The 22879-nt window shown below is 41.8% G+C and overlaps 1 protein-coding gene across 1 annotated transcript; it reads right to left on the bottom strand.

Moving 5' to 3' along the window:
* Positions 1–514: 514 nt before the first annotated feature.
* On the bottom strand, positions 515–22485 carry LOC139018298 (caspase-13-like). Its single transcript, XM_070426937.1, has 9 exons — positions 22444–22485; positions 21697–21903; positions 14890–14987; positions 12622–12795; positions 8143–8377; positions 7139–7282; positions 5528–5637; positions 3000–3103; positions 515–762 (listed from the first exon to the last, which is right to left on the bottom strand). The coding sequence occupies exons 1-8, from the start codon at positions 22448–22450 to the stop codon at positions 3005–3007; spliced, it is 1074 nt and encodes a 357-aa protein (XP_070283038.1). The 5' UTR covers positions 22451–22485; the 3' UTR covers positions 515–762; positions 3000–3004.
* Between the last annotated feature and the right edge of the window lie 394 nt (positions 22486–22879).

Below are 22879 nucleotides of genomic sequence, written 5' to 3'. Positions count from 1 at the left end.
TCTAGTGTAAGTTAAACATTATAATTAAAAATTCAGTTAAACCTTGCAATTCTAAACTCTTATAGCTTCTGTTTTTCATGGCTTTGCAGAGACAACACAGAACAGTGGTCACTAACTCGGATTCTAGAGAAAGTCAAATTGAGTTCAAATCATGGTGTATCCACCTACTAACTGAGCGACTTTTGGAAAGTCATTTAAACTCTATATACTTTTGCTTTATTATAGGTAGAACAGAGATATTAATAGTAATTACTTTATAGGGTTGCTGTGATGTTTCAATTGATTTCTTATATATAAAATTCTTTACAGTAATCACATTTATTAAAATAATAAGAATATAGAGTTCACATTATTTTAATATTAAATATTGTTATTAATAATTGTTTTAATAAATATAGACAGTTATGATTATATTTGAAACCGAGAACATCTTATTTTAAGTCAGTTCAAGTATGTATTCAAATATTTCATTAACATTCTATGTGTATATAACAGAAGTAGTACATATCCTCACTTAGTAGCTCTGATAGTCATGGTGCCAAAATTTCTCTACAAATATTCAACTTTCCAGAAATTTGAATATTGTCTCTCCTATTGCTGACACTCCCCTTTCTCTTTCTGTTTTTTATCTGAAGATATTTGTGTTTGTATACAAATGAAGTAAGGTCGTCCCATCTTGAACCAAATGCCAAATTATTGTAGACAATATCCAAGAGCTTCTTAGAGAATAAAATTTTCCTGAGTTTGGAAATATGCAATCATCTGGAAAGAAAACAACAAGAAAGTGAATTAAGTGATAGAAAGGTACATGGGAATAATTTCCTAAAATAATAGTTTACTGTTGAAAAATATTATCTGAATCTATGACGTTGGTTAAATATTAAATTAGAAAACTTCTCTGAAGCATACCTCTTCCTAGACTGTGGGTTTGATGAATACACAACTGAGAAGCTGACCAATTTACAGTTCTTGTCTTAGGCACCATCCCCTTACACCTCACTACAGAGGGAAAGTCAAGGCCAGCTGTTTTCACTCAGTGAAATGCGGGTATTCTATGAGTCCTAAGCTAGAAAACCCAGTTAGCTTACTCCACTTCATTTCCATTCACCCACCATTTTAACTGAAATTCTAGTCTCTAGTAAAGGACCCAACGACATAGTTTATGTGTTTTGATTTTTATTTAAATACAGATGGTTAAATAGGTGTGCCATACTGGTAAAGGTGCTTCTAGAAGTTGGTAAAGAAGGGAAGGACTGCCTGTAATTCCCTGAAGAAGAAAAAGAAACACACAAACAAACACAAAATACAGAAGGCAAGGACAGTAATTCCCAGAAGCCTTCAATCCGTATTTTACCATCTTTCCTCTTTCATCCTCTTCCATGTGCTTTTGCCACTTCCTTTGACTTCTGTGGCCCTTATAGTATATTCACCAAAAGCACACAGGGTGATCTTTGTAAAATCAAATTAGTTCTCATTTTTCTGTTCGCAAGCACTCAAAGGGTTTCCTATCTCGTTGAGGATTAAAATTTTAGAGCATTTACCATGTGATCACCAAAGCCCATGTGACCAGACTCTTCACCATTTTCTGAATTTGTCTCTGCCATTTCCCCCAGCCCACTACCTTTTGGCAGTTCTTTAAAGATGTTAAGCACATTTCTGCCTCAGGACATTTGTGCTTGCTGGTCCCAGTGATGCTAGAACACATGTTCTTACAAGTATCACAAGGTTCACTACCCGATTCTGCCCACTCTCTGTTCTTATTTTATCACTTCAAAGGAGACTTTCTGGAATAATCGATCCATTATAGTAAAACACCCATCTCTTTCATTTTCTTAACCTCCTTTATTTTTCTTCTTAGCTCTTATCACTATCTGACATATATGTACTTGTTTGTGTATGTATAGTCTGTCTCCACTAACTAGAGTATGAGCTTTCCGAAGCAAAAGCTTTCCATTTATTTTGTATAGTGGTATATTCCAACATTCTAGAACAGAACATGGAAAATAGTAAGTGCTTGATAAATATTAGTCAAACAGCACAACCCCTAATTTGGTTCTCTTATACTAACTAGTCAATGAAAGCTATTCTGATGAACTATCTATGCAATTATTCCACCAAGGAACCACAAACCAGGAGTACAAGACGGTGGGTGAAGAATTAAAGTAGTGAGATAAACTTTACTATAAAATATAATTTTAATTATGCTGTTGAAAGAGAGATTACCAATACTTACAATACAGTGTGATACTAAGCTGTTACAAGTGAGTAAATTAATAGCTGGGTCTAAATTCATTAGGCCCATTCTAAAATATATTTACCAAAAACAATAAATGTATATAAACATGGATGCTTGACAGGGTTTCAGAGCAGGAATTAAGGATCAGAGAGCAGACTTTGCAATGTACATTGAGAGAACAGTCAGAGAGCCAGAATCTGCATCAACACAAGAATTACAGTCCAGGGTATATATTATGCTGTCTTGGTAACAGGAGCTCAAGGTCAGTAATGTGATATCTGCACTTAAAGGACCAATATCCTGCTTCCTTCACAGTCATCTCCTCTGTTTTCTGTTTTTATTTTTGTTTTTATTGTTGTTGTTTGTTATTTTGCTTTTCAGGACCTGAGGCAATGTTTGGTAACTGTGTGTGTGTGTGTGTGTGTGTGTGTTTGTGTGTGTGTGTAGTGAGAACAATATCAAGTAATAATGAAAGCACTAGTACACTTATGTTTTATTAATTACTACCCTGTGTCCTTGATTGTTTATTACTTCCTGTCTCAGTTTGGCTTATCTCCTTGATTGGCTGACTGATTAATTGATTATCAAGATGAGGAGGATCCAGATTCATATAAGAAAAGGAAAAAATAACATCTAGTCACTAAACTACATCAATAAGCAACATTAATTTGACTACCAAGCAATTGGCTGTCATTAGCCATTGAACCTCACCATCAGTATCACTTTCCCATTTGTTATACCTGCCAACAGCTTTGATACTTACTATTTTCAATTGCCAGGAAAGAGGTAGAAATATCTTGACATGGATAGTCGTTCAATGGTTGGCATCTGGGCACTAACATCTGGCTTTTCGAATGATAGTTGTACCTTAAAAAAAAAGAGGTTCTAGATGAAACTTAACTCTTATCCACTCTCAGAAAACATTTTACACCATGAGCCAAAATATTCTGGGAATGAAGGGACCAAGACAATGGATATTCTAACTCCCTGTCACTGTTACCCTACTCTTTAGAAGTAACACCACATGTCAGAATGTACACTTTATCACAAAATAAACACTTCAAGCCTAACCCAAGGGCTTTCAAAGTTCACTTTTGTATTTTGCATTTCAGATCTATGAATCTTAACTGATCTCCTAGAGACAATTCATGAGAACTGGCTCTCAAAAACGCTCTACCTGCAACCAACAAGTTAATCCTGAATTCAATAAGGCACAAACTCAATTATTGTTTTAAAACCTGAACACAACTTTCACATCCTGACCAACAAGCTGACCTCTGAAGATTTTGTCATGGACTGATAAATGAGATTCTATTGATACCATTGCAATTAGTTATTAATGATAGAAAAGGAGCAACGTTAAAAGCAAGACATTTCAGGCATGTTATTTGTGCAACTTCACCAGGAAGTTGAAATTTCAACAGCCCATTCCCTGCAGACCACAGGGGAAGGGATCCAACTATGGGAGATGAGTGCATGCACAAGGAGTTGGGGTTACAAGGGAAAGCGCGCCTGTCAGTCAAGCCTGGGGAACGATGGATTTGGCTAGACTAGGCAGGGCCATTGCAAGCCTGCACCAATTTGGCAATGCATAAACCAGCAGATAAGAAGCTCCCTCTCTTGTGTGGCTCTCTTTGCTCTCATGCTCCTCTGGCTTTGTTCCTTCCCCTGTTGTCTCCATAGCTGCATGGCCCACAGCCACGTGGACCTCACACGCAATGGACTATAACTGGAAACACAAATCAGCCAGCTTGATGCTCCATTTGACTGTGGAGACATGGAACAGAAACTCTGCACACTGGCTTTGATTTCAGATCTGCTGAAAACAAAATGGTACTTCTTATTGGCAGGAAAAACGGAAATGGGACCTTGGGAACTTGGGGGTATAATGAAGCTTTCTATAATATATCACCTTCCCATGTGAGCCTCATAAACTTCTCAGGATATTGCAACACATCCACTCCCACCAGCAAGTGGTGGGGATGAGGACCTCTACCCACTGATCACACTGTTTCTAGACTTCTCCTAGCAATGCCCTTGAAAGTACAATGTCTAATTCCTATTCATCCAACAGGACTTAATTTCCAAAGTTCCCATTTACAGCAACCCTAGTGCAAGTTACAATGTAATCTTCTCCTGCTTGCTATATCTGTGTTCCTCTTTGTCCACAGAGTGCTACTGTTCTCTACAGTTTTTAATTTAAAAACAACCATATAGCCCTAGCTGGTTTGGCTCAGTGGATAGAGCGTTGGTCTGTGAACTAAAGGATCCTGGGTTTAATTTCGGTCAAGGCTGATCCCCAGTGGAGGGCATGCAGGAAGCATCCAATCAATGATTCTCTCTCATCATTGATGTTTCTATCTCTCTCTCCCCTCACCCTTCTTCTTCGAAATCAATAAAAGTATATTTTAAAAAATAAAAATAAATAAAAATTCCCCATATTCTTAATACCCTAAAGGGAGAAAGGTATTGATATCCATGTATTGATTTATTGAATGAATATTAATTCCCATGTGCCAGCATGTTGAGGTGTTGAGCACATTTCTACCTTCATGAAGCTTGCATTCAAGTGAGTAAGTACAGGTAAAAACAAACAGAATATATGCCGAATGAGTGATGGTCAGAACCTGGAGGAAAACAAATTAGGAGGGAGGGGGGAATGAGGAATTTCCTGAGGTGGGAAAGGAATTTAGTCTTCCTTTCTGGACCACTCCATTTAAAGAATATTTCTCCCTTTTTTTCTTTCACGTGCCCTTGATCCTTTGTGTAATGGACCTATCACAATCTGCAGTGACATGTGTTTGCTGGTCTACTTGTTTCGTATCCATCTCTCTCACAAAAAGGTCCTGAGTGGCCTTATGACACAACACCTCACTTACACCTGTGTCACAGGATAGCAATAATTACAAAGTATGATAACACCCAATATATATTTATTCAATAAAGTAAGCCATACAAATCAACTCAAAATACTTTCCAATCTTTGACTTAAAATAATGTATAGCCCATAACAAATAAGCTTACAGGTTATATTATTTTGTTCTATTTTGATCTTGTGCAATTTTGCGTTGACATCTACTGTTCCTAAATCAGATGTCAACCCCTGGATAATGGAAACCAGGCACTGCTCTACATTTGTTTGCCTGACAAAGCCTGTCATTGTCATTTGAAATAAGAATAATAGTAAAGTCTTCCAATACATGCGTGCGCGCGCGCACACGCGCGCGCGCGCGCGCGCACACACACACACACACACACACAGGATTGGAAAAGGAAGAAGAAAAAGCTTACCTTCCGAAATACTTCCTCCAGGTGACAGCGCCAAGAATACTTCTTGAAGCATCTGATTAGTTTTGTGATGAAGAGAGAACCTTTACTAGGGTCTCTCCAGGACACGTTATCTGTGAAGTTAAGGAGTGGTCAGTTTAGGGCTGCGCCCTTGAATGTTTTTTTTTTTTCTCAAAGGTTCTTAATTTAATTTTATTTTTTATGTAGCTTTTGTGTTTTTTAAGCATAGCTTTGGAAATAACTTGACATGTTTAGGGGAAACACTTATATCTCTACATTAACTAATTTTCCAAAAAGAGGAGAAAAAAAGTAAAAAAAATGGCAGAGATATAACTAAAGGGATAACTCACCAGAATTTCATAATGATTTTATTATACTCTTGGATCTGACTCTTACTATGTGCTTCATGTTCATTCTCTTGGTTTTGAAAAGAGGCTTGAGAGATTACTGAAATTACCCCATTTTATAGAGGAAAGAATAGAACTTCAGATGATTAAAGAATTCCCCCACGCTTATACATTAAGCAACAAAAATGGCTCCCTGGCTTCCAGGAGGTTTACAGAGTGTATAGCATTCTGTCTTTCACAATATTATAAGCGAAGTGGGTGAACAAATCCAAAGGAAATTGTGGTCATGGTTTCACTGATGTATATTATATCCCACTCACTATGTTGCATACATTAAGCATATATAGCATTTTGTATGTCAATCAAACCTCCATGAGCCTTGACTGGTGTTGCTCAGTTAGAGCATGGTCTCCACAATGGAGGGTCTCGGGTTCCATGCCTGGTCACGGGCACATACCTGGGTTGCAGGTCAGATCCCTGCCCCCTAGTCAGGGGGCATGTGGGAGGCAACCAATTGATGTGTCTCTGTCACATGGATGTTTCTCTCTCTCTCCCTTTCCTTTCCCTCCCCTCCCCCTCCTTTCCACTGTCTCTTAAATTAATGGAAAAAATATGTTCACTCCTTGGGTGAGGAAAAAAAATAAGTCCATGAAGTGGTAACAAATAGAAAAGACTTAAAACAAAAATTTGCAAAGTAGAAACATTCAAATGTTAGAGCTTCTTAAGATGACTACCTAGAGGTCAAGAACTAAACACTGATCCCTATTATTAGGCCTGCTAAGCCCAGGGTATAATTTTCTACCTCTTTTAAGGACCTCATCGTCCTGCTGAGCCATACAATGGCTCCCTCTAAAAACATCAAATGAGAACCATGGAGAAAAGGAGTTGGAGCTGATAATTTAAGGATGGCAGCCAGTGTCTGGATCCACTAAAACTCTATCCAAAATGTTAAACAGATTTGATAGAAAATGGAATTAAATTTGTTTTTTAAATGGTGTATGGGGAATGGAGTTCCTTGTATTAGGTTGTTTTAGTATGTGGTATACCTTTGACCGTAAAGTGCTGCACTTAGAATAAAAGTACAGTTTTAAAAAGTAAAAAATATAGAATCTCTGTTTCCATAGAATAGGTCAGATAAATGTAAATTGTTTTGACAGCCCGCAAAATGTGTCTTATGTCACTGCTGCAGGGAGCCTACCTCAATATTCTAGAATCATTCTTAGGTGGCCTTAGGCGTACAACCCTTGTCTGTAACTGAAAGACCTACGTGGGGTTGAGGAGAAGAAAGCAATGAAGTCCTTCTCCACGTGAGCTTTGTAAACGGCACCGTCCTCCAGGTTCCCAGGTGACTGTGAAGAGCTGTCTGTCACGGCTGCTGGAGGGTCACTGACCCACAATTCCCCGCGATTTTCTGTGAAGACATTAACTCTGTGCAAACTGTGTGCCTCTATCAGTATGACTGTCACTATTATCTACCTCATTCTTTTTAAATGTTTCTCAGCCATTTCTTACACACACACACACACACACACACACACATGCATACATACACACGCCAAACCCTTGTCCCCACACAAATACCTTGGCCTCTCTCTAGTATCTTTATGTGCCAATTAATAGTGGCAGCATCTTACCAGCAAGTAGTGATAGCATCAGTAAAGTGGAAGAACCTCCTTCCTAAGAAGAGCAAAAGGCTTAAAACCTTATCTGCATAATTTCAGAGCCTAGTTACCATTTTTCAGCTAGGCTATTTCTGCTTTTTCTTCCAAACACTGCTCCAAAACACTAAGAGGCAATTGGAAGTCAGAAAAAAGCGAAGGAAATATTGATTGCAATTCGAAGTGCCCACATCAACCTACTCAATTCCCTTTAAATAATGCATGAGGGGAAAAGGGTGCTGCTACTATTGAACTGCCCCAAATTTGCAATGAAATTCTTCTCAAGGCAAAGAATGCCAAAATGCCTGTAAGACATGTCCAAGTGAAGCTGTAATTAAAATAATCTTATTCCAAGATTTAGATATTTGTGTCCAACTTTTATTTAGTTAATCTGAAGATCTGCTTCACAATTTACCTTGGATTAAATCAAATAGATATTTCTTAGCTGAAAAGACAATCTCTTATGATACCAACTCCCCTTGGCATTTCCCAAGAATTCAATAAAGTATTTGCACTAAATGGGGTCTAGGATTGTTTCCGCTAAAAGCAAAACACACATCACAATCCACTGCAAACACCTCATGCCCTTTGGAGTTTCCATAACAGAACTCACCACCTCTGCAGGCCTGGACAATGATGACCTTCGGTTTGTCCTTGAGACTGGGGCAGTTGCGATTGTTGAATATCCGAAAGATGGTGTCATAAGGTAGTACGTCTGGGTTTTCATCGCTGTGCTGAGTCCCACAGAGTCTATCCAGGAGGCCATGGGACATGAACACCAGGAATGTACTATCTGAGGTCCTGTGCTCTGGGCAGGCAGCAAATGCCACCAGTACTGACTCCATCTCCTGAAAAAGGCCACGGAGTCTTACTCTACAGGACAAGCACTAACACCAATCTGACCCCCTGTTTATGGTGAGCAGTATAAGAAACACCTGTAATGTTCCAGTCACTGTGCCCTCAGATAGTGGTGGCTCAGTGATAGGTTTCTTTTTCTTCTGACCATGGAGCTGGGGGTTCAAGGACCTGCTCCTGCTAACATTATATGAGCTGTCCTCTGGATGTATTTTTTTTATTTTCACTTACATATTTTTCTTTCTATCTCTGTCTTTTATCTGATTACCTAATAGGAGCCCTGTGTCATAAATATATCCTACCACTTCCCTTCAACCACCCTTCCCACTGTGCGTAGAATAAAATCACACTTCTGACATATGTGTTCTCCCTCCTGTCCTCCTTCCTAGGCTCTCCTTACACTGGTCTTTTTGTGTATTTCATGTGCCAGGTTCATATGTAGTTCAGACTCGTCATTGTAGTCATCCCTCTTGGAATGGATTGCATTCACATGTTCCCAGACCTGCCTTGTTACTGGTCGTCATCTGTCAGGTCCTATACTGTCTCCTGTAAAGACTTTTCCTGACTGTTCCATCAAAGCAATTACTCCCCACTCCCCAATTCCCTCTTATGTTCTCTTTTTTTTTCCCACTTACTTTTAACTTTATTTTCACTCTTATAGAGAGACAGGAGATACATCAAATATCTGAAATTTTCTGTTTTTCTTTTCATATGATTACCCCCCACCAGTAACCTAAATCAATTCGAACTTGTATCGTCGTGTCTCATTCACAGACCTACCCTCAGTGCCGAAAATAGGCCCTGCGACCAAGTCAGGACTCAGTATTTATATGGTGACTACATGCGTTTTAAACATTCATTACTTTGAATTTTCTGGGAATGTTGGGTCTTAATCCCATTCACTGCTGGGAGCCAGTCCATCCTTGCTGCTTGACACAGTCACTGCAGGGAAGAAACATCTGCACAGCATATGTTTCAAGGGACTTGGCGTATATGGCTTACTGTTCTTAATGTGTTTGCTCCCCTTAGCACTAGGTGTTTTAACCAAGGTCACCTCTCTGAGAAAGGTTGTTTCCCCAGGTGGGGATTTTCCCCTGAAGTTAGGGAGGGAGTGAAACCCCTTAACTAAGTGCCAGGCGGGTAGTTAATCACTTTAACTACAAACAATCACACTTAAGCTACATAATCTTTACTCCCTGGAATGGAGATAAGAAACCCCCTAACCTTTGGAATAGAGATTGATAGGATTGGGATCAACTGGTATAAATACAGATGTAACAAGACAACAGACACAGAACCTAGAAACACAGAACCTAGGGACAGAACATGGCAAGAGAACCTGGATAGAACCTGGCTACAGAATCTGGCAACAGAACCTGGCTGGAGAACCTGAGGAACCTGGCTGGAGAACCTAGCGAGACAACATGGCAAGAGAACCTGGACAGAACCTGGCTGGAGATCCTGGCTAGAGGTCCTGACTAGGCTGCTGAACAACTGAAGGCTGTCTCCGTGTCATTCCTTCTTCGCCGACTCTGTCCATCCCTGGACCTGCTGGGGCTGGACCCCAACATCTGGCACCTGAACAGGGACCCCTAGGTAAGCCCCCCGCCCCGCACTCGGGACGGATAGGACTCCACCATAGAAAGAGGGTGGATAGTCTTTGCTGACTCCGTCCACACCTTTGGGAACCCCTGGAACAGGATTCCCCTAGGTAAGCCCCCCCCCCATTGAGAACCCCCACACTCGGGATGGATAGGACTCCACCAGGATGCTACAGACCCCCCTATAGAGGATTATTAGGGTAAGAAGGTGGATAATACAGAACTTAGATTGAGAAGATGTGCCATACTGAGTCCAAGAAAGAAGACTCTGTATTGATCTTTTAACACATATACTTGCTAGCAGAGGAGTTAAGGTTACTCCCAGTCAGATGGAATATTTTAAACAAGAAGTGTATCCATGCTTTTCTGAGGAAGGAAAGGTGCCGGAAAGGTAAATGTAAAGGCATGGGAGAAGGTAGGCCCAAGGAGCCTTATCCTTAACCCCACTGCAGCCTTTCCACCCCGGGAAAGTGCAGGATTGGCAAGCTCTCCCTGGGGTGATAGATCAGGACTCAGGTAATAGCGGAAAGCGCCAATCCTACTCTTAAAATGGATACAAGAGAGCATTTGGGGTTTTTCTTTTTAAATGCCTGCCTTGGATTGAGTAAATGCATTACATGCATCACCACAATGGACCCAGAGAAGCTCCTTGTCCCATCGTTCCAAAGACTTAGAGTTGCCCCGATGACAGAAAAACAGAAAAAAGAAGAAAAGAAAGGCTATGGAAAGGACTGAGGTGCCAACATGGGGTCAGCTGAAGAAGTTAACAACTGAGGTCCAACAGATGGTAGAAAATCAAGAAGTGGAAGCTACTCTCTCAGCTCAGTCCGAGGACTCTGAGTAAATCAGCAAAAGAAACTTTCATTTAGCAGAAACTCACTTATTTCGTCAAATGGAAACACTTACTTACTGGAGCCTGAAAGGCACCTGATGTACTTTTAACCTGGGGGAGAGGAGATGCTTGTATATTTCCACAGGATGCGGACTCACCTGTGTGGATTCCATACTGTCTAATCTGACCTTATGTCTCACCGCCCTCTGTCTCTTCCTCATCCTCCTTCTCCCCGGTATCATCCATATCACCCAGAGGGCACAGCTGACTCCTCCCCAGACACCGACACCACCATCAAGCATGGCCCTGGTGGACTCATGATCCAGCCCTTCAACACACTGACACTCCGGGAAGCCCGTCGCCAATGACGCCGCCTGCTAGCCAGATCAACAAGGACAACCAAACCACCGACTTGAGGACAGCTGAAATCCCTTGACAGAGGAAACTAGCAACCTTCTACAGAAACAAGACTCCTTGTGCACTCCATCCACTATGTTTATAGCTATGCTCGTTATCATTGCTTGTCAGTCTTCTTCTGAGTCTCAAACAACCCAATCCGAGAGGTGGCCGCTGATTTACATGCACTATCATTTAAAAAATAAAAAAGGGGGAATTTGCCGGGAGCCGGTCCATCCTTGCTGCTTGACACAGTCGCTGCAGAGAAGAAACATTTGCACAGCATATGTTTCAAGGAACCTGGCGTATATGGCATACTGTTCTTAATATGTTTGCTCACCTTCTTGGCGCTATGTGTTTTAACCAAGGTCACCTCTCCGAGAAAGGTTGTTTTCCCAGGTAGGGATTTTCCCCTGAAGTTAGGGAGGGGATAAAACCCCTTAACTAAGTGCCAGGCGGGTAGTTAATCACTTTAACTACAAACAATCATGCTTGAGCTACATAATCTTTACTCCCTGGAATGGAGATAAGAAACGCCCTAACTTTTGGAATATAAATTGATAGGATTAAAATCAACTGCTATAAATACAGATGTAACAAGACAGCAGAAGACAGAACCTAGAGACAGGACTTGGCTGGAGATCCTAGACAGAACCTAGACTCAGAACCTAGACACAGAACATAGAGACAGAATCTAGAGACAGGACTTGGCTAGAGATCCTAGACAGAACCTAGGGACAGAACCTAGAAACAGAACCTAGCGAGAGAACCTGGCTGAAGAACCTAGAGACAGAACCTAGCAAGAGAACATGGCAAAAGATCCTGGACAGAACCTGGCTACAGAACTTCGCTGGAGAACCTAGACAGAACATGGCAAAAGAACCTGGATAGAACCTGGCTGGAGAACCCAGCTAAAGAACCTGGAGAACCTGGCTGGAGAACCTAGAGAGAGAACATGGCACCAGAACTTGGCTGGAGATCCTAGCCAGAACTTGGCTGGAGATCCTAACCAGAACTTGGCCAGAGATCGTGGCTAGAGATCCTGGCTAGGCTGCTGATCAACTGAATGCTGCCTCCGTGTCATTCCTTCTTCGCCGAATCCGTCCACACCTTTGGGGACCCCTGGACCTGCTGGGGTTGGACCCCAGCAATTCACCTCACTTTGGAACCGAGAATTATGTGGGTATACATGCTGTCACTTTCTGTCTAGTTTTATGGAATTGAGGATATTTGGAGCCCAAAGAGACATAGATGTCACCTATCTAATAATTTCATTTTATAAACACACCTACTCACATGCAGGTGCACACAGAGAGATATGTGGCCTAAGGTGGTTAAAGCATTTGGCTATCATTATAAAGTTAGTTTGTTAGTAGCAGGGTGTGTGGGATGGGTGAGGCACCCTTACCTTGGCTGTGAGATTCTCTTCCACAATCACACTGTAGCCGAGGTCCCTAAGCAACTCTCTCATCCCTGTAATGTCATGTTCAGCCCCCTGCCTGGGCTGAAGATGGTCAAACTCTCTATTGCATATGATGAGAGCCAGGCGAGTGTGGTCTTTCCTCTCCTTTATTGGATAGATCTGCAGGAAATGGATATGCAGTGAGTTTGACTTACCTAAATCTCTTTTAAACCTTCATATACTAATCTCTGTTGCTTTGTTACAGGATCATGGATCTGCTCTCTTTCCTCTTCTGTACCAGAGACCCTGTCATTTTCTTTGTAATGGATTGAACTGACAAATAAATAAGTGAGAATTGAAAGTGATTTAGAACTTTCAGATTATATAAAAATAAAAATAGACTGAAAAATAAAAGAATGTAATTTATTTTCCAAGAGCCCAGAAGTGGACCTAGAAACAACGGTTCCCAACCTGTGGATCGCAAACAATGAAAATACATCCTGCATATCAGATATTTACATTATGATTCATAACAGTAGCAAAATTACAGTTATTAAGTAGCAACGAAAATAAGTTTATGGTTGGGGGTCACCACAACATGAGGAACTGTATTAAAGGGTCACAGCATTAGGGTGGTTGAGAACCATTGATAGAACATATTTTGGATGCTTACTCAATAATCTTAAAAGACTAGGACAATTGCTACCATAACTTTCTACTCTCTCTTCTCTACCCTGACAAACCATTCTCAGTTTTCAAGGTTCAGATCAAATTTCATAAAAACCAGGAGAATTTTCTATTGTCTCCAGATAAAAATAAATACATCAAAGATGTTTTGCCTTTGGTAACATCATTATTTCAGTATTATTTTTAACACATCAAGATAAAATTGGTTTCATGCTTTAATTGTATTTGAAGTCATGTTTTGTGTCTAGGCTTTTCAACTACAGTGGGGCTTTGACTTACGAGTGTCCCTACTAATGAGTTTTTTTTTTTTGAGATACTAGCCGTCTCTTGGCCGATTTTTTGCTTTGAGTTGCAAGCTCAAAAAAATTCGGGTTACGAGCCAGCTTCAGATACCCCACCGCTAGTTGGCGCAGTGAACGTCACAGTGATTTGACATACGAGTAATTTGAGTTATGAACTCCGTCATGGAACGAATTAAACTCATAAGTCAAGGCCCCACTGTAGTATGAAAATAATTACTAAAAATTTTGATCTATAGCTACAGCTTAATTGTAATAAGCCTCAAATAGATAGAACAAATAAATTAAGAGATCTTTATTGTATCACTAGAAGCCTAGTGCACAAAATTTGTGCGTGTGGGGAACAGGGGACAGGGAGGGTATGTCCCTCAGCCCAGCTTGCACCCTCTCCAATCTGGGACCCCTCAAGGGATGTCCGACTGCCGGGTGTGGGATTGGGCCTAAAAGGGCAGTTGGATATCCCTCTCACAATTCAGGACTGTTGGCTCCCAACCACTCACCTGCCTGCCTGCCTGAATGCTCTTAATCTCTTCTGCCTGCCATTCTGAACAGACCATAACCACTCCCCTGCCAGCCTGATCGACACCTAACTGCTCCCCTGCTGGCCCAATTGCCGACAACTGCCCTCCCCTGCTGGCCTGGTCCTCTCTTGCTGCCCTCCCATGCAGGCCTGGTTGCCCCCAACTGCCCTCCCCTGCTGGCCTGGCCCCCAAAACTGCCCTCCTCTACAGGCCTGGTCCCTCCCAACTGCCCTCCCCCTGCAGACCTGGTCCCCCCCAACTGCCCTCCCCTGAAAGCTTGGTCCCCCCCAACTGCCTTCCCCTGCTGGCCTGATTTCCCCCAACTGCCCTACCCCTGCTAGCCTGGTCCCCCCCAACTGCCCTCCCTTGCTGGCCTGGTCCTCCACAACTTCCTTCCCCTGCAGGCCTAGTACCCCCCAACTACCCTCCCCTACAGGCCTGGTACCCCCAGCTGCCCTCCCCTCCTGGTCTGGTCTCCCCTAACTGCCTTCCCCTGCCAGGCATCTTGTGTCCACATGGGGGCTGCCATCTTATGCTTTGGAGTGATGGTCAATTTGCATATCACTCTTTTATTAGATGGGATGGGGTTGAAAGAAAATTGAAATTTGTGTGAGTTTATATGAGTTCCTCTTTGCTCAAAGCATCTATGAAAAAGATTACCACTGTCGCCACCCTACCACTCTGCAATTAGTGCTTTAGGAAATTGGGTATTTAGTGAAAGCAATTGTTTATCTCTCTTTCTCTATTTTATGGATAGAACACAGTACCTCTCCCGCTCTTTCTTTACACACTTTCAGGAACTCTTCAGGAGGACAAAGCTTGAGGGTATCTGTAGTTTCTGCTGACTCAGCTGGCCCAGTCACTTCTGCAGGATATATCACATGATGTAAATTTTAATATATGCATCTGTTACCCATGATCACCTAAGATATACTGACAGAAAAGGTAAGTCATGAGAAGTTTGTTAAACACTTTTAAACGTAGGAATTTTCCTTGAATATAACCTCTAATATGGAGAAGTATATTGTGACTGGGAAAGAAGGGGGAAATTCTCAGTAGCAGATCCACCCAAAAAATGTGATACTAGATTATGATTATTAAGAGGAAAATACCTTCCTTGGTGACTTGGGTCAAATTTGGCCTTTTTATATTTAGCTAAAACAGTTTGAGTCTTGCTATTTTTTACTGTAGAGCACTCCATCATCTAGGTGTACAATCTTGCCACTGAGCAAGAGTATATTGAATAAATATTTATTAGAGTGCTATTCATTAGAAACATAATTAAGTCACATGTGCAATTGAATTTTTTCTAATGTTCACATTAAAAAAGGAAAAACAGATTCAATTAATTTTAATAATATTTCATTTAATATAATATATTCAAACTATTATCATTTTACATGTGTTACTAGCCACAATTCAAGCACTTTATACTCACAATGTGGCTGGTAGCAATTGTTAGGTTAGATGGCTCAGGAGGCGGCATAAGAAATAAAGAGCCGAGTGAATCAGAAAAGAAAAGGAAAGGAAAGGTTTATTGCGTCCCCGGGAGACCCACATACCCCAAAGTCAGGGCACGTGGATTCGAGCCAACAGGGAGGGGGGCACTTTTTTATACTGCAGTTGGGTGAGGGGCGGGGACATAGGCTGAGGTATTCAGCTGAGGAAGTTTCCGCTGCAGGGGGTCAGCAGAGGTATTCAGGAAGGTGTCAGTATCTGTGTGGGGGTCGTGTTGATTCAGGGAGAAGCCAGTATCTGTGCTGGCATGCTGATCTGTTAGAAATGCCAGAGAGCGTCCATTGTCTCATACACACGTCTGCATGTATCTGATCCTGGGATCTCTCCGACCTAACAGCTATCATATTGGACTAGAGGCCCAGTGCACAAATATGTGCACAGGTGGGGTCTTCCCTGATCAAGGCCAATTAGAAAGGCCAGCCAGGGGGGAGGAGCCGTGGGCAGTTGTCGGGCCTGACCCGCCACCTGGTGGAACTCCCAATTGAAGAACATTTTGCATATTAGCCTTTTATTATATAGGATGGTAGAATATCCCAAGTCTGCTCCTAATTTATACACAATACAGACACAGACACACACTAAGCACCTAAAAGAATCCTCAATCCTGTAACATCCAGGCATTATTTCTTCAGGGATCTCAGCCTGAATTCTCAACTTGTCCAGAGGAGATAGGCTTCTAGAATTCCTTGAAAAGCTGTAGAGTCAGCTATGTCAAGGAGAAATGCTACTAGCCACCAGAGTACAGATTCCAGGGCCAGGGGGGACAATATTTTGGCTTGGATATTCTAACATACACTGGATGTCCTTGCCTCCAAAGTTCTGATGAACTGGCACTAAATTTTCAACCCATGTTTTAAAATATGAGGGAATAACTCCTTCCTTTTGAAGAAGTTTGTTTCTGACTCATCCTGACTCAGTCCTTATAGAGACTTAACTATAGCTGTCACAGCTTGGCATCACTTGACAAATTTTGCAAGAGACTAGAAAAAGTCCAGCACGCCTCTTTTCTGAGGAAGGAGTAAGAATTCATAAATAATAGAAGAGAGGTTTGCTAAGATCTAATTAACAAGGTTTTTGTCCAGAAAGAAACCTTGATGGTTAGTTATATGAACCAATCAAGGCACTCCCTGATTTTCTTCTATTTAAAAGAAAAAAGCAATATTATCCTGTATAAATGTTTTAGTTTATATATTTTTATATTTTTTTCTATTTTACTCATTTATTTCCATTAGTTTTTTCATAATATTTTTTAATAAACATCTTTCTAAAACATATGCTAAACACTGAATGTCTAAAGAAGCAACAAATTGTTAGATTCTAAGGAAACCAAACTTTCTGAACATTTTTATAGATTAAACAGAGGCATGTTCTCCTTTTTCATTCCAGAAGATTCTGGCAATGTAAAGACTCCCCGGATCCTGGGATATTCTCTCATTAGAGGGGATGTTTCTCAGTAAAAAAAAACCTCCTCTCCCTAACCAGTTTGGCTCAGTGGATAGAGCGTCGGCCAGCAGACTGAAAGGTCCCAGGTTTGATTCCAGCTAAGGGCATGTATCTTGGTTTCGGGCACATCCCCAGTAAGGGAGTGTGCAGGAGGCAGCTGATTGATGTTTCTTTTTCATTGATGTTTCTAACTCTCTCTATCCCTCTCCCATCCTCTCTGTGAAAAATCAAATAAATATATTTAAAAAAACACCTCCCCTATTTCCAGGTTATTTGCAAGTTTGGTGAACACTCCTAAGCTAAGAAACATCATCTTTTAATGACCATTGTGTGTCTATATATAATTATAGTGTTTGCAGTTAAAATTGGGAATTATATTTCTATGTTACATCTAATAGTATGAATTAGCATGAAAACAATTCCTCTCATTACAATATAATAGATATTATAGTACAGCCTGCTGCCCAAAGAGTTTCTAACAGCTTGGGAATAGAGCTGAAAGAAATGCGAGAAACAGGAGTTTAGATAAACTTGAAAAAGCTCAGTTTATCTGTTACCTAAGGACACATTCAGGAAACGCCTTCAAATGCCATAAAAAGAAAGGGACTGGTATTAGATGAGAGAAAACCATATCCCTCGATGGGTAACATTTTGAGTACTTAATCTCTCTGACAAAATAGCAATACTTGGTACATCGTATGTCTCTATATATGAGTTTGTTAAATAAAATAAGCAATCAAATACCTTGTATTCTTTCTATCCCCCACACCATTCCCTCAATATTATACTAGCGAACCTCAGAATTATATCTATGATATGTCCAAAAGGCCTGGCCAGGACCTTACTTGTTCTAACAGCTCATCTCACCCAGCTTCCTGGCCTGCTAGGCTTGTGGACCATAGTTGTCCTAGGATCACCCTGGGGACTCCATGTGCAGATAGAGCCCAGAGAACCACAGAACACATCATGATAGGATCTACCCCTGCCTCCTGCCTGCCAATCACTATCTCTGCCAATGCAGTAGTTTATATCAGCTTGGTTTAATGCTTATGGTGATTCCTGGGGTTGCTAAAATAATTTTATAATTTCAATTTTTTATATGTGATTTCTAGTTGCAAATGTTCTTTTTTTGAAAAAAAAAAAAGTCCAATTATTCCTATCCCATTCCAGATGAAAATAATAAACCTGTACAAGGAACAGCGTGAATGTTAGTGAGAACACAGCTCAGGCCACAATCTTGGACATCTATCAGACAAGCGTGTCCTTCCTGCTGGGGGGAATGTCCCTTCCACCTAGAGAAGGGCTTCTTTCAAAAGCTGATACACAGATATGCATAACCCATGGACACAGACACTAGTGTGGTGAAGGCCTGGGGGGAGGAGGGGGAACAACAGGACATATGTAATGCTTTCAGTAATAAAGAGACATTTAAAAAGAGAAAAGAAAAAGGAAACAAAAGCTTATGTGTAATTGTGAGTGCTCTATAATGTATGTAGCCTTTTGTGCATCAGTTTTTTATTATGACTGATGAATTCTAGTGAAACCTGAATTTTAGGGGGGAAAGGGGACAGGTTTAGGAAATATTAGAAATTTTGGAAGTTAAGGGAGCCATGGAGGAAGGACAGGGTTGCAGAACAGCAGAAGGTTTATTTCCATAGAATAGGGGAGCTGAAAAGCTGCAACAGGTACATTTCCATAGAATGAGGGAACTGGGAACACCAAAAGGTCTATATTTACAAAATAAAGAGAAGGAAGCCCTACATTCAGAGGGAGAAGAAGAAAGCTCAAAGGGAATAGGAAAGCAATAGGGAAGGAGAGGGGAGAACCTCTCATGTCCCATGTGAGGTTCATCCTTGAGCCCAGGAGTTACTATAGTAACCAGTCTAAGGGACTAGTGACCTGTCACAGAGGATATCAAATCACCAAGATCTGCAGCCATTATAAGCCACAGGGAAAGGAACTCTGTGGGACCCTTTCCCTCTACTCATGTGGGAGTCTGTACTTGTTCATCAATAAATATCCACCTTTACTATACCACTTTCTGTCCATGGATTCATTCTTCAATTCCAGCGGACAAACGACCTGGGTTCCAGTCCAAAACTCTGTATCACTAGTATACAGGTTTGGGATTTTATTTTAAACTCTGCAGCAAGCAGAGTCCTTCACTGTTGAACTTGGGCCTGAGGACATGTAGTCTATAGTAGCATTCGTAATTCAATTTAGGTCAAACAAATAAAAGAACACTGAGAAGCCTGCTACAGTATTTGGTTGTATAAAACAACTCAAGCCTATTAATGCATCCTCTGAGGTCATGATTCATTATGCTTGTCAACTTCATGGACAGGAATTAAATGTAAGGTTTTTAAGTTTTTATAAGGATCTCAATACAACAATACACACTGTTATGCCCAGATTTCAAGATTCCCAAGAAGCCACCAGGGAGCCATCCAATCCGATGCAAAAGCAAAGAGTCTTTTATTTTAAGCCCGGGCTTAGCTCCTCTACCTTCCTTACTGACGCAGCAGCAGGTGGCAAAGAGAAAGCAGTCTGCTCGAACCAGGGGTTTCATAGAGGGTTGGAGTAGGGGTGGGAGAGGGGGCTGTGCCCCCCTCTGATTGGCCAGGTGCGAGCTGGTGACCCATTACACAGGATGTGGTCATAGCGATGGCGTGCACTTCCCTTGATTACCATTGGTTAGTCCAGAGAAATGGTGGGTGTGGCTAGCAGAGGCTCCTTCCGAGGGGGAAGGAGCCTTCGCTGAGCACATGGTTCCATACAAAATGGAGGTCCCTTAATGGATGGGAAGCCGGCCACTCGGCTCCCATGCAAGGCCTGCCGCCGTGGGCGTCACCGGGAGGCGGGCCGCCCACCACCCCGCCTGGCCCTTGGGTCGCCCGCTGCTCGGCCCGAAAGTGACTCGGAGGCCGAGGAGGGCGGCCCGGGTCCTTCTGGGCATCCGCGGGCCTGCGCCTATCTGGTCAGGCGCTGCCTCGGCCATGGCTGCCCGTCATCCTCCCTGCCGGATGCCTGCGGGGCCACGTGCCCCGCCGGCCCTTTCACACACCTTAAAAGTTTAATCCAGAAATTCTAAGAATTGGCATGAGCTAACACTTGTGAAATACACTGAGTTTTCATCCCATAGTTACAATTGAAGACAAGATTTCCATAGACGGAATATGGTCCACTTCCCTGCTCTGCATGAGGGAGAGCCATAGGCTGTCCCTCAAAATGCTGAGCCCAAGGCGACAGACTGCAGCTCATCCTGTTCTTCCCATCCAGACTGCTGGACTAACTTAACCATCAATAAGTTCAAGAACGTTTCCTGGAGTAAACCTTGTGGTGGCAGGAGTGTACATGTCAATAACTTTTTTTTAGAAAGATCTCTCCCATTAGAGTCATTCAAATAAGTCATCGAATTACCATATTCTGTGGTCCGGAAAACAATTGCCAAGTAGATGAGAGAGAGACAAAGGCATGACAGCCTGACTGAGGAGGCATCAGCTGGCAAGCAGCCAGGCGACTCCAGGTGTTGGCTTTATTAGAGAGGTTTGTCCAAGTGCCTCTAGAACTCAAGGATTATGAACTGAAAGGAAGAAGAAGAAACTGGGCAAATAAGAAGAAACGTTGGCTTCTATACAATTATTCTGAACCCTATTGTTAGTATTGATTGTCTTTAATTTGGGGGAGTGTTAAATGGAAAAAAAAGGTATTAAAAAAAAAACACAGGCAGTTACCCAGAGATGAACTTTGCTATGTCAGTAAGCCAGGCATAGGCTTCCCCTAGTCCCGGAGAAAAAGACATCTTGCTTTCAAAGAACAACTTTTCCCTCAGATTGCATTTGGGAAGCATAAAAGAGACCAGGGGTTGAGAGTCCGCCAGAGCTCCCATCGCGGCTGCGTGGGGGACTTAGGGACTGTGGATAGAAGGGGCAGGTCAGATGCCTGTCTGTCTTGTATCAGGGCCTCAGGAGCATGTGAGGTAGAGGTCGGGCCTTACACAATGGTCTACAGCCTAGTTCCATGCTAGTGGACAGCATCACTCAAAGAAAATGCAAGAGGGCAATTAAATGACAGAGTCCACATTGAAAATCCTAGCTTTTCTGTCAGGATTGAGTTTATTCTCTGAGTGCCTCACCATTATTGAAATATTTTATTCCTCCTGGGAAGCAAACTTTTGGAGATAAATTATAAAACTATTCAATGACAGACTTTAAATCTTCATGTCAGATAACTATATAAGTTACTAGGGATTCCTAGACTTAAGTAACTAGCTGACTAACTAACTAACTAACTAAGTAAGTAAAGTGCCCTGCCAGGGGGACTAGAGAGTGTGGTATAAAGGTTACCAGACTGTTCTCATAAACTTCAACAACTGAGCTACCATATACTCAGGATGGGAAGTGAGTTTTAATTATTAGAAGGACTCTGAGGCTAAAGGAATAAGAATAAAGAGTAAGGAGACAGGGGATATACAATAGTGCCACTGACTTAGAAATGGGGCCCTGAAACCAGAGGAAAAGTTGTTGGCAAACTAACATGACAAATGAAGAAATCCTATGTGGGTGCAAAGACAGGGGGCCTGGGTAGACTTTTGTCCAAGCTCTAAACCTTACCTGAGGACAGCCCCCTCTTCTCTGCAAGGTGGGAGATTTCAAATAATCTTTGATAATATTTGAATGCTTCGGCAATTTCTTCGTCGAGTTTCTCCATCTCCTCCTGATACACTCTTTGCTCTAATTGGTCTTTCCACTTTCGGTCTTTCCACCAGGCTATAAGGCCCCAGGTAATTGATTGGATTATAATCTCTGTCAGCACTCTGTCTGTTTGAAGCACAAGGATTTCTCAAGTCACTAAACAGCCTCATTTTCCTCTCAAATCAGCAACAGGGAATAGCCTCCTTTAGATTTAATCCATAAAATGTCCCTCCCCATGCAGTTCAGTCATCCTGAGCTACCCACATCCCTCACTCTCCCCTCAGTGCTACCCAGTGTGCTCACTGAGAGCCTGAAGTCTGAGATGCCTCCTGTTTATTCAACGCCGCATAATAAAAGAAGGAAACAGTGATAGCCTATTTCCCTTGGGGACAGCAGCTGCTGGTACCCATCTCATGGGGATCCTGCACCCTTTGTCAGATAATTCAGTTAAGCCTTTAAGGCCCATTCTCTCCTTCCCTTCCTCCTCCCGCCTCTTTTTTCCCTCTCGCTCATTTCTGTTCACCTAGTTTACCTAAACATTCACAGAACCTAATTTGGCTTCCCCGAAAGCCAGCCACTTTCAAAAATTTTTCCCAAGACCTATCCTTTTACAATGTAAACAAACAAGTAAAACTTAAGAAGAACAATTAAAAAAAAATAACTCACTGATCATGGCTTCTCTCTCCTGCCTTGGCGCGCAATTTGAAACTGAAAGCATGTTCCACCTTCCTTTTCAGCAGGGCGTGTACACATATTACGAAATACCTATTGCTCATTCATATGCATGTCTTTATTTTTCTCAGAAGTAATAATCTTATTGCTTACCTTCAGAGTGCCTCCTGGTGTACATCCTTGGAAAATTTCCTTCACCAGCACTGGATGAGGCTGGGGTAGGAAGGGAGTGCAGCCCAGAGGATAAAAAAGTGAAGAGAAAGTATGCATTCACTTCAACTCACACACTAATGAATCTCTCAGTCATTAGGGAGTGTGATCAGGAAAGCAACTCATCCTTTGGTGTCTTAGCCCATTCACGCTACTGTAACAAAATGCCACAGACTGGGTGGCTTATCAACAAGAGGACTTTATTTCTCCCAGTTCTGCT

This window comes from Myotis yumanensis, unplaced genomic scaffold, assembly GCF_028538775.1.
Source record: "Myotis yumanensis isolate MYYU_CA2020_CCGP unplaced genomic scaffold, mMyoYum1.0.hap1 SCAF_10, whole genome shotgun sequence".
NCBI classification, from domain to species: domain Eukaryota; kingdom Metazoa; phylum Chordata; class Mammalia; order Chiroptera; family Vespertilionidae; genus Myotis; species Myotis yumanensis.
The sequence above is the reverse complement of the archived record's forward strand: the minus strand, read 5'-3'. Positions and strand labels throughout refer to the sequence as shown.